The sequence below is a fragment of the Ptychodera flava genome, chromosome 21, assembly GCF_041260155.1.
Source record: "Ptychodera flava strain L36383 chromosome 21, AS_Pfla_20210202, whole genome shotgun sequence".
NCBI classification, from domain to species: domain Eukaryota; kingdom Metazoa; phylum Hemichordata; class Enteropneusta; family Ptychoderidae; genus Ptychodera; species Ptychodera flava.
In genome coordinates this window covers 31,517,159-31,529,666 of record NC_091948.1, presented here as the reverse complement: position 1 = coordinate 31,529,666, position 12,508 = coordinate 31,517,159, and the positions used below count along the sequence as shown (strand labels likewise).

The 12,508-nt window shown below is 40.9% G+C and overlaps 1 protein-coding gene across 1 annotated transcript; it reads left to right on the top strand.

Moving 5' to 3' along the window:
• The first annotated feature begins 2,509 nt into the window (after window positions 1–2,509).
• On the top strand, window positions 2,510–6,095 carry LOC139120956 (secreted acidic protein 2-like). Its single transcript, XM_070685545.1, has 3 exons — window positions 2,510–2,550; window positions 3,204–3,463; window positions 6,052–6,095. The coding sequence occupies exons 1-3, from the start codon at window positions 2,510–2,512 to the stop codon at window positions 6,093–6,095; spliced, it is 345 nt and encodes a 114-aa protein (XP_070541646.1).
• Window positions 6,096–12,508: the final 6,413 nt, after the last annotated feature.

The window sequence follows — 12,508 nt, the reverse complement described above, 5'->3', positions numbered from 1 at the left end:
TCTTTGTACTCCTGTCGGGCCTCTTGAAATGGAAGCTCTCGTCCTTGCTAGCGATGTCGAAAACTAGAGCCCGGTCGTTGTGTTGGCGTATAGGCCTACATGCGCGCGTACGTCTAGCTCTATGGCTCGAGCGATAACAGTAGCCGAGCCCCATACTACTGTTTCAAGAAAATCATGAGCAAATGTTATCTCAATCCAGCGTGCAATCATTGTTCAATATTCAGCAGATATTCAACTTAGATTATTGACCTTTTATTGCGTGTTACATTTGGATAGTTGGTATGCTTGTGACAGATCAGCCGCCATTTTAACAAGCGGCAATATCGCAAACATTACAATCAACCCGTAACATGTGCGGCGCGGCGTTCTTGGATTTGTTTACAACAGAGGGGGACCCCCTCAGGAGGATGCGCAGCGCGACGACCACTGCGCTTTAAGTTTTGTTTATCCTATAACTTCTTATTGCCATCGAGAGGTTACGGGGTTCGCTATAAACTGGCAAAACGGAAGTCTCTGCTGACCCACTGCAATCGCTTGCTAACAAGCAGTATTTGTCGAAGATGAATATAGTTGCTGTGTGAAAGGGGTTCATCGTCTCAATGAAACGGCATACTTTTTTATGTGTTGCGCAGGTTCATATCTTGAGATACATCTCCCGCTGATAATGGACCCCGTCCATATTCACGACTTTCACAGCCTTCTGTGTGCACGCAAAGGTACCCGGTTGAACTGTCAATGGTTGCGTGGTCATTTGGACTTGAGATCACTGTCGAAACAATAGTGAATAGCGACAAACAGATGTCAAAGACTCTCTGACATCATAAAATTACCTCTGAAAACATATAAAAATACCGACTGTCCGTGTGGTTTTCCATTGTCATTGCTTGAGTCAAGCAAACAGCAAACTGAACGTAGCGACAGATGTTTAAGTGAGGCACATTCTAGTAACGGAAATTGGTTGAAGTATGTATCGTTACATCTGTTTCTGACTATGGTTCCAACGAAAGGGTGGAGATATACGTGTGGTTTCGATTAGCTGCCGTACTTCTTCTTGCAACTGTAATAGATTTCATGTTACGTCCACCCGTTCATATACAATAAGTTTAGATTTAATTTGCGGTGCGGTACGAGCATAGTATTGTTTGAAAGGTCACCTCATCATCGGCGTTGTTCTTTCCTCCTCTCAGTTAAAGCCGCCGTACATGTTTGCTGTGGAAGTAGGTGGCAGGACGATATTTTAGTTGAAAATAACATCGGTCGCAAAATTTCTTCTTCATCAATAGCCGTTGCTGCATGGTGAGACTGATCACACTGTAAACGGTATTTCTCTCTCTCTCTCTCTCTCTCTCTCTCTCTCTCTCTCTCTCTCATATATATATTAACTCACAACATAACAACTTCACCATTATTACTTAACTATAAACTCTAAACCGCTCTGCGGGACTTCATCGAGCACTATGTATTTCCAGCGAAGACGCACCTTCATCAGATTATATATATATATATATATATATATATATATATATATATATATATATATATATATATATATATATATAAAGTATATATAAAGTATATACATATATGCACACACACGCACACACACACATATATATATATATATATATATATATATATATATATATATATATATATATATATATAATATATATATATATATATATAATATCCAGCTGCCAACGATAACATGGGACACTAGATGCATACTGCCTGTGTTAACAGGATAAAAATAGGTCATTGTGACAGGATATCGGGACTAGAACTAAGACAGTTGTTTGCAGACAGAACAAAAACTATCGGAAAGTACCTCCAATGATACGGTGAATGGAGCTTTAAGCAACCTGGACGTGTAAAGGGTGTGACTTTAAAAAAGAAAGATCTTTTAGTAGTTCCATTTATTGACATCGGTGTACACGGTGAACAGGTCTATATGTTTTTCCCCCGGATGTTTATGATGGATCCTCTTTCAGAAAGTAGATGGAATGACCTGATAGTGACTGAAGTATCTGGCATTTAAAAGACTTCGGTCTTCATCCGTATATCTCGCATGGTGATGCCAATTTCTGTATTATCTGCTCTGCTCTTCAAAAGTATACTCTTTAAGCAAAACTTGAAGAAGATAGATTTGCCATTTTAATTCACGCAGTTGTTCTATTGATGCGTTCTGTGTGTTCTGCGATGTTTTAATTTAAGCATTTTCGGGGTCAATATTCAAATTGCCTGTATTGTGGATGCATAAAACTGACACTGATTGGTTTATTTCTTGATTGATGAGTAAATGCTTAATAATCAAAACGGAAACTAAAGCGACTTGTTATTCTCTGTATAAAACTCTCTGCAAAGGTAGGAAAAGACTTTCCAGCGTTGAATTTCGAATTTCTTTGAGGCAGTCGTCAGAAAGTGTAGGTACCTGCAGCGATAGGAATTTACTCGTGATGGATCTCTGCGTAACCATAGCAACTGACTGAGTACCGTATTTTGTGTCATGATGTATGACTCCAGCGGAGGAAAAAGAAATCGGTCTGCTTCGTGAGCGAAAGCCAGTGAAATGCAAATACCAAACATGCGATAGAATTGTTGACAAACCATGAACTGGTACAGAATTGTGATATATTATCGTTCGGTTGTCTGGCTGCCGTCAGAGAACTCACTACACACACGTTCGCCGCCCCGAAGAAAAACTTTTTCCGTTTTTGCCCCCTGGCTGTGACGGCGTGTTGTTGTGCTAATTTCCGGTGATTTGGACACAGAAAGTGATCTCCAGACGTGATTTAATTCACTAATTGGGTAGGAATATCTCAGGTCTGGATTAGGGTGTTACATACCGCTACTTTGTCTTAGGGGAGTCATTTGACATCGCACTCCGCCAGATTATCACTGCAAAGTCTATAAGCCTGCAAACATTTCTCTAAAACGTGCAAATATCGCCTTCCCATTGACTATAAACATCCTAGGAGTGATCCGTGATTTTCAATTTCTCTACAATGCCTTTGATATTCAAAATCTTTCAATAGATTAGCAAAATTTCTGCTTTAAACTTCAACTGCATAAATGTACATGGATTACATTAAATTGTCATGAAGGAAAACGGGAGTCTTTACTTTTATTCTCATCTATGCTATTCACTTTTTCACGCAACAATACGAATGTCGATTTTCGGCATGTTTACGGTTTGTTGCAAGAGATGGCGAGAACAAGGACAGTGATGGCGGTGGTGGCGGTGATGATGATGACAATGATGACGATGATGATGCTGATTGTGGTAGTGGTGATGATGATTATGATGGAGGTGATGATGATGCTGATGATGATAATGGTAGTGGTGGTGGCGGTGGTGGTGATGATCATGACGAAGGTGATAGTGGTGGTAATGAAGGTGATGATGATGATAAGGATAGTGGTGGTGATGATGATGATGATGATGATGATAATGATGGTGGTGGTGTTGGCATTGATGATGATAATGATGATGATGATGATGATGATGATGATGATGATGATGATGGTGATGATGATGATGATGATGATGATGATGATGATGATGATGATGATGATGATGATGATGATGATGATGATGATGGTGGTGGTGGTGGTGGTGGTAGTGATATGATAATGATGGTGGTAGTGGTGGTATTAGTGGTGGTCGTGGTGATGACGATGGTGGGGATGATAATGATGATGGTCATGGCGATGATAATGGTGATGGTGGTTGTGGTGGTGTAGGTACAGTCAGTGGTGATGGTGATGATATGGTTTTTGTAATAAAATCCATGTATAGAAGGAAAGGAGACAATCTTTGTTTTGTATAGAAGGAAAGTGAGTGCAACAGAAGCAGCACTAGTGTTGTTTGTTGATGTTATTTAATTGAACTGATGGAGATAGATGGAGATCTCGTTACCAGCACCAAGCAACCGATAAACTTTACAATCGTGCAGCCTTCTTCAATTGAAATAGCATCAGAGATCATTTGACTCCATTAGAGATACGACAGAATAACACGTGTGTGTGGTGAAAATTGCTGTTACTTTGCATGGCAGGACTTCGATAGGATTATAAATGAATCAATCAAAACCTCCATTTTTGTATCAAACCAAATGCATGTGACTCTGGTCTGTTCTTACCACAAATGAAGTCTAGCTTACCGATGTAGTCCGTGGCAACTGGCAAGTCTTATCCAATCCAACAAGTCACATTTTGTTTATTACTTTACTGTTTTGATTAGCGGTCGATTGACTAAAATTTTCTTCACGCTTATTTAAAGAATAAAGGCCTAAAAATATTTCCTCAGTGAAAAATGCAAACGAATTATTTGTTTGAACTTGCAACTTTTCAACTAGCAGTTTAGGTTTGCAATACACATTTTTTCTGCAAGTAAATCATAACACTTGTCCGATGATTGATTGGGAGGAAGGGGGGGGGGGGCTGATTTATCTAGCGATATTAGCCGGCGTGATCCAGCTCTCATCGGAGTTGCATCGAAAGACGCTGTCACAATGAGGAACCATTTAATGAGTGGAACATTCCTCAACTTCATACCGTATTCGACTCTCTTGGCGGTGCTTCTTTAACGATGCAGTCTGCTTAAAGCATTACACCGACAATCTGGAAAATTGAATCTTACGATGCGCTTCGCATTATCTTGTATACTTTTGACGTCAGAGGAAGAAATCTGGACAGTGTCAGCCTATCAAATGACTTCAATATCCTTTCTATCACCATCTGTCTTCACAGTTATCAGTAAGTCTTATAGACACATCGTAACGTCTTAAATTCTGTTTCATTAATCTTTGCGAAATGAAATATTTCTTCAGATCTTCTTGTCTTTCCGTTTCGGAAAAATGTGCAGATGAAATTTACATTTGCGTCATATCGTAATCGATGACACAACGGACGAAAGGAGACAAAACTTATAAATGAAATAATATTTGATTCATAATCTCTGACCGGTGTTTTCTTTCGCCATCATACTATGTATTATAATGAGCTGTTTGCATCTTATCGAGTTCCGTTGAGCGCGTTGTGATTCGCGATTTGATGACTTAGTGTGACCTATCTATCTATTTATTAAAACCAGTCTGATGTGTATACAGTATATTGTAATGTACGGTAATCGTATTTGTATGATGTCATATCAATATCATATCACAGCGTATCTTATCACATCATAACACATCACATTACATCACTTCACATCGAATTTCATCGCATCGCATAGAATTACACCTCATCGCATCACATCATGTAATGTCATATCACATTACATTACATTACATCACATCATGTAATATCACATCACACCACATCACATTACATTACATCACAACATGTCATATCACATCACATTACATTATATAACATCGTGTCATATCATATTGCATTACGCCTATATTACATCGCATCACATCGTGTCATATCACATCACATTACATCGCACACATCATGTCATATCACATCACATTACATTACATTACATCGTGTCATATCACATCGCATTACATCACACCACGTCATATTACACCACATGACATCGCATCACATCATGTCATATCACATCGCGTTACCTCGCCTCACACCACATTACATGTCACATGGCACCGTATCACGTCGCATCATCACATCACATCACATCACATCACATCACATCACATCACATCACATCACATCACATCACATCACATCACATCACATTATACCTCATCATATTGTGTCAAGTCACGTCACGCACGTCACGTCACATCATATCATATCACGTGTCACGTCATCTCGCCTCACACCACATTACATGTCACATGACACCGTATCACGTCGCATCATCACATCACATTACATCACATTACATCACATCACATCACATCACATCACATCACATCACATCACATCATATTACACGTCATTACATTATGTCACGTCACGTCACGTCACGTCACGTCACATCACATCATATCACGTCCCGTCATCTCGCCTCACACCACATCACATGTCACATCACATCGTATCACGCCACATCATGTATATTATTATCATACCCAGATACCAGCGAACTGGTGAAGTCACTCCAGGGTGATGTTGTGTGATGTGACGCGATGTTATCTAATAATATGGTGTGAGTTGGTATAATCTCACGTGATGAAAACATGGCCTTCGGTGCAATGTGTCCGAATAATATTACCTGTAGTTTGACAGAATAGAATAACACTAGCAAAGGCCGGTCTGTGAAACGATGCATAGAAGGAGAGAGGTCAAGGTTGGCTTGGTTGACTCTATGAGACATCATTTGAGTAAGTAAAGTGTTGGCCTGGCCAGCACTGACCGTATTGGGCATTTTGCACTGGGTTTCACGAGGCATATGTTTTTCACAGCGATGAACGAAATAATGATTGGCAGTCGATGCAATATTCTCTGGCCCGCTAAGGTATGTTTAATGTCCTGAAGTTGAAAACAAGGGACTGGCGAGACAGTTGGCGGTCAATATGGGATGTAATGATCCACAACGGAATGGACATGACAGATGTGGATATCGAAAGAAAAATTAAGTTTGGTGGTCCTAACGGAATTTCGTGATGTACAACGGAATTTCATGACAGATGTCAGATGTAAGGAAAAAATAACGTTTGATGATTGGCGGGTACTTTGTGTTCAGATTTCCTTCTGTGCTGCCACGAAAGTCACCGATAAAACAAGCGCAGGACCATCTCACAAGTAAGCGTTTGGAAAACAATTTATATCGGTTGACACATAGCTGGCGGTGTAAATTACATTGGCTGGCGTTTCCCGCGGAGAGGTAAATTTCAGCGAATATACCCCTTAATTAACCCTCACAGTCCGAGCCACTTCAGATTGCAATACTTCGTGTCGCTTTTTTGAACAGTGCCAACGCTTGAAGTGGGAAACATAACGGTCCAATTTTACAGTGATTTTACATATTGTAACACGGTTGCATAAAAAACGTCTCTCGAGTCAATGAAGGGCAGGTGTCACCATAGTAACTGCCTAATTATCCCTGGACGAATATCAGGGAATCAGATGTCGCAATGAATAAGTTTTTGTTTGTCTCCAATGCAGGTTTATAGGTATTGTGGCAATTTTAAAAGACTTAAAATGAGCTTCCCGGTATCCGTCTGTTTTGCCTTTATCCGTATAGTTTCTTCACTTTGGAAAGAGAGTATGTCTATGTGACGAACTGTGAGCTACTAAATGCCCGTAATCCTCCCATCTACGCTCGCGAAACATCGTCACTGCGTTCAATACTTGCCGTAAATCAGATTAATTAGACTTCAAACCAAGTTTATCGCAGGAATTACCAAATGTCATATTGCTAAAAGGGGCGGGGCTTTTTTTATCAGCTTAATGTCGCCGGAAAAATGGATTCGCTGAACACATGACAAAAAGTCAACAAGCAATATCAACAAGCAGTAATGCGAGGACAGGGGATCGAGGACTGCCGTGTTAAACACTCGGTGAACACACTTCAGATGGTCTCATCCGGGGCTGTGCATATGCGCCATTAGTTTAAATGACCCTAGTATTAGCGCTAGCTGACGCGATGTAACTGTTCGTAAGCTGAAGGGGCAAACTTCGGCACTAACATACACACATAGACCAATTAATGGCAGTTCTTCTAAACTTACTTTCCAAACCATATAGCTGCTTTAGTTTTCTCAATTAGTCCGTGTCTCGACGTCCCAAAAACCAACCGTTTATCCGATCGTGTCCTGATCCAGGACGATACGATCTTTATCCCACTGATAAGTCCCTGACGACCAGCCAGCTCGTTTGAATTCGCCGCACGGAACAGCCTCGTTTAAAAGCCAACTCTTTATATCTGATCAAATCGAAGCGTCAACTTAAAATCAAGCTTATAACTTTACTATCATCACCTGTTCAAGTTTGAATCTATGGTCCAATCTATGTTCTCTAATGCATTTCGTTTCTTGTGACTCATATAGCGCCTTTCCAATAGAAACATTGTCTTCGTGCGAGGTTGTGGGGCGTGTATTTGTATCAGATAGCTGAAGAGCCGATAAAATAAAACGGAAATAAAAAGACCCAATTATCAAATCAAGACGCATTTCACTACGTTACAGAATTGATAAACAAATAAAAAGTCCTATTGCCCGTCGTTTAAAACATTTATCTGATATGTATCTCTGCATATTACATGTCACTGCACTCATGATAATAGAGATAAAAGCGAAATTATTATAATAATTGAGCTAACCATAATTCGATGAATCATGTAACGAGAAGCACAGTAAATTAACTTGACCTGATCTAATTTCCAAACGGCCGTGGTGGATAGAGCTCGTTAACATTTGAAGACTCGAGCGAAAATGTCGGATATTAGTTCATTTGAATATAAATGACGTAGTCATTCATTTTGATATAAATGACGTGGTCGATCGTGTTAACTTTGATTGATTGAATATTGGATTATTGATCGAAGTTCTTTCCTGGTCATGGCATGCTCTCGTCTATTCAACTCGCTGCGACTTTACAGCTCGCCTCAGAGCTCCCACTTACGGCAAGTAATCCTCTTATGACAAAGGCAAACATGTTAAGGGCTGAGCAAAATGGCTCTCAAATGGTCAATGTACACACGCTTTCTTCATGTTCACAGACTGCAATACTCGTGCAGTCATCGATTTTGACGGAAAACCAAAAAAACAGTAAATCAAAGTATCAAAGCGCTTAGCAGGTCATGCTGCCATTTACTAGCTCTATCCACATCTCCATTTGTGTTTCAGTAATTCTCCATCTTTTTCGTCGTTTGCTTCTCTGTGTTCACACTTTTACCATCTTTCTTCTTTAGTATATAGGTCTCTCTCTCTCTCTCTCTCTCTCTCTCTCTCTCTCTCTCTCTCTCTCTCTCTCTCTCTCTCTCTCTCTCTCTCTCTCTCTCTCTCTCTCTCTCTCTCTCTCTCTAAAATAGATCTATTCAGGCGTAAACACTGAATGTCCTTAGGGCACGCCATTTTTACTGGCAGTTTATTGAATTCCATACAACGAAATGTTACGGCGATGACGGTTCCTAGGTCCCGACAGTTGTATTATGTGTAAGTTCAAACGAACAGGGGATTTAAGCTTGCAAGATAGAAATTATGTACTTAGAGCTTTACAGATGGCAGGTAGTGACAAAAGAGAATCCCGATGAACTAGCGGTGACCATACTTGTCACCATGAATGACGTGTAGGGTTTATCGGAGCTCCGTTGCGAGAGAAATTAATACGTTTGACGGCACGAAGCGACCAGGGCTGTACGTCATCCACGTATGCATTCACGCAAATGGCTGAGATAGTACATTTGTAATAATGTTGGGCATAAGACCAATTAAGGCATACTTGCCCGCGTTCCAGGTAAATTAACGTTCTGACCTTTTCCAGGGTGGGCTCGGTGAATGAATGATTTCAGGGTGGCCTACTGCGGTGTATTAAGAACTGCCGCACGTCAATTTAAGCGTTCATGCCGTCAAAGAAACGATCAAGCGTTGATGAGAGCGGCACATCGCCCTGCCGCTTGCTGTATGAATTATAGTGCTTTTTACGTTGAAGAGCTCGATGAAATCTCTGTGCAGAGCTCTACACAGTGAAAAACAATTACAAATCTCATTGGAAGTTCAGGGATTTCAGATCCAAACAATGTCTTTGATTTTGTTTTTCACTCGGTAATTACCCAGAAGAGAGACAATGGTCCCCTAAAAGTCTCTCTCTCTCTCTCTCTCTCTCTCTCTCTCTCTCTCTCTCTCTCTCTCTCTCTCTCGTATTTACTTGTCGCAGAACGCACAGCAATAGTTCAAAGACAGAATTAGATAAATGCTGGTGCTTATTCTTTCGAATGACCAATATTTCGCTTCGTTTCAAATAAGCTGAGAGCATACTTAGTAGGCCCGAGTAGGTGAGCAGATTTACATGTGTTAGTTTACATTCATCATTTAATGTGCGTGACCATTTGAAGAAAATGCGCACTGCGTTTATTTTGTGCGACTGAATAGTTCCAATCGACTAAACTTCACAGACTGAACTTGAAGACAAAATGGTCCCTCATTGATCAAAATGCCGATTAAATAATGATATATCTGCGAGACAAAGTTTGTTGGAAAATCAGACTAGTAAAAGCCAATGTGAGGGTTTGCAAGTTGAAGAACCATTTTTTTCTTCAGTCTGTGAAGTTTAGTGGATTAGAACTCAAAGGCAAGCAGGTTAAACATCGAGATTGAATATCTTATCTGTCATCGAATCCAGACAAGGATACCCGTGTGCATACATAGGTCCTTTGACAGAACAATACCACAACTCACAAAAAAAGACTTAAACAAACTAGAATAATGATAAAGTAAAGGCACAATACAATTATGTTTAAATTCTTGTACTAAAAACGACAGACGAATTTAATATCAACAATAACCTGAAAAAAAATAGCAGAAGAGGACACTTCTCACCGACATCTCCGGCAAATGTCGTTTCCGCGGTGAACTTACAGGCCAGCTTTCCAGAAGAAAATTCTTGAACATACACTGTCAATATAGTGTAACTTGCAAATTGTCCGGCATTATACGGCTTTGCCAACACATACTGACGCTTCATTGAAATAGTCTTCACAAACTCCTCTCGTCGTGTCTGCATAAATACTATCGCATAATGTTTATCATATACATTATATTAACACTTAATGCACATCAGCACATGCTATGCTCTTAAGCGAATAAATGGTTGGCTTGTGTCTCTACAATTATTTAACCGAATCAAAAAATTATGCATCAGGTATCCAACAGGAATAGAAAATTTGCTGCGCACAACTGCACGAAAAATGTGTGCGAGAAACTAACATTTTACGCTAATTGAATGAAAATATTTGTAAGTAGGGTCGAAATTTAAACCACACGATCTGCATGGTAAATTTCACCGGTCTCTGATCATGATACACTGTCCTTGCGGTGTTCAGCGATACACACTGTGAGTTACATCGTTTTATACACGTTTGCTTATTTCACCTATACACGTTGAATGTCGTGGCGTGATATCACCGACCGCAGCTAACTAGTAGACAACTATGGCCAACACCCATACGTACTGGTCCACATTCCCAAAGCCACACTGACGGTTTTCTGATGAAGGTGGACTATCTAAATTATGATTGCTACCTAAAGACACACTTTTTTCAGATACATCCAATACAGCACCGTCCGCAGGCGTTCTCTATCATCAATTCGCTATCGAGTTCGATTACTGGTGCTCTGTGATAATCAGTCTCGCCGCTGCCAGTGACAGTTAATCATACACTTCACCGTACTTGCTGTTACATGTGCATCACTTGAAATTCTACAGAAGAAAATAATGTTCTCTGCCGCTTATTTATCGACGATCGTCATTTAGACCTTTCACTGTACACTACAAGGTGTTAGCGCAGCGAATCAACATTCTGTGTGATTCGAAAAAAATTCAACACCTCCGTATTTATCTTCCTGGGTAACGGCTGAGATGGTGCTCGTGTTGACAAAATTGTCTATTACGAAAAGAAAAATTGCCGTTGATGGAGTTGGAATGTACCGGTGTCCTCGCCTTACATAGATACGATCTAAATGTTCGTAGTGGTGCTTGCTGGTGTCTAAAGTGGCATCCATGCTCGCATGTCGACACTTCTTAGTTCAAATTCGCAGGATTTTTCAAATGCGCGTGAACTTCGCGATGGGTTCGCCGTCCTCAAGGTTAGCGATCACAGGGCGATCCGAATAAATAATCTCCTCCCCCGTTTTGCACCTCTGTCAATAAGCACGTCCTCTTCACTGACACGTACATGTTCAAAATACGACCGTCTCTGAACAATGTCGACAAAACCGCTTAAGAGTAGAAGAGACCATTCGCTGATCTCACTGACCCCCTTTATGACGAAGTGCTAAACTGGGGCTTGAAACATTAATCGAGTCACGACGTGGATAACGGTCGCCACAGTGAGAATGACGGTTTTCAAAGGATGCAAACCATGGGATCCGTTTTTGTCATCTTTCACAGCAACCGACGACGTCGTTGCCGCCCGGGGATCTTTCTTCACCTCCGACGTCTGTTGCGTCGTATCTTGATCGGCGGGACTGTTTTCCGCCCCCGAAGGGCCATACCGCTCCGTGTCTGTGATGGATGAGGTTGGAGAATTGCTGGTTTCGGGTAAGCCAACATCACAAAAGTGCAGCATCTTTTGTCGACTGGTGTCACACATTTCCCCGTTGCTGGCGTTGAACAGGTAATCGCAGTCACATAGCAATCTGTCTGACGTCTTGGCGCGGTAAAGACGTTCGAGGCTACGGTCGCACTCAGGCGAGCACTCGGTACAATTATGTTCAAACTGTTGTTTAGCGGCCGAACATTCCGCGTTGGCGGTGCATTCGTCCAGGGCTTCCTGGCACCAATCGTCAAGCACGTGTCCGCACACCTCAATGTGCGACAGTCCCTCTACACATCTTTCGGTGTACTGGAAGAAAGTTCCTGGGTCCGAACA